Here is a 452-nt window from a genome sequence, read left to right as displayed (position 1 = left end):
ACAGCGCAGTGCGCCTAAGTTCTCCAGCTCCCACTGGGGCACTGAAAAACTCTATTTTCAGTTCAACATTTAGTGTAAGTTACAAAGTCAAGTAAGCCAAGACCCTGAGTAGCTTACACTCAAACTAATATAACAGGGCCCAGAAATCACTATTTTCAGGTTTTTATTTGGCTTAAAAAAAGGGGGGGGGGGAACCCACTAAGGAAGCTGCGCTCTTTAGAGACTTGGGAACTCGGAGAGGTGCAGCCTCCGGCCAAGGCCAGGACCACAGCGGCTCCCGGTCCTCCCCGCGGCTCCGCAGACCTCCCTCCCTGGGATGGGGCTGCCCCCTCGTCCCCGTCCTTTACGGGGACTCCCTGGGACGACGGAGGGAAGAGTCCCTCGAGAGGCGCTGTCCGCTCGCGTTGGCGGCGCTGGAGGCGACAGCACTTACCAGAGCGCAGTGCACCAGG

The 452-nt window shown here is 57.5% G+C and overlaps 1 protein-coding gene across 1 annotated transcript in view; it reads right to left on the bottom strand.

Annotated features, from left to right (window-relative positions):
- Positions 1 to 451, bottom strand: part of EBPL (emopamil binding protein-like) — a gene marked incomplete at its 5' end in the record, with an annotated part of 18,470 nt that extends 18,019 nt beyond the window's left edge. Inside the window, one exon of the mRNA XM_014537230.1 lies at positions 434 to 451. Coding sequence (XP_014392716.1) covers positions 434 to 451 — 18 coding nt within the window. The remainder of the gene's footprint in view (positions 1 to 433) is intronic.
- Between the last annotated feature and the right edge of the window lies 1 nt (position 452).

Source organism: Myotis brandtii, unplaced genomic scaffold (assembly GCF_000412655.1).
Source record: "Myotis brandtii unplaced genomic scaffold, ASM41265v1 scaffold174, whole genome shotgun sequence".
NCBI classification, from domain to species: domain Eukaryota; kingdom Metazoa; phylum Chordata; class Mammalia; order Chiroptera; family Vespertilionidae; genus Myotis; species Myotis brandtii.
This window is presented reverse-complemented; position numbering and strand designations above follow the sequence as displayed.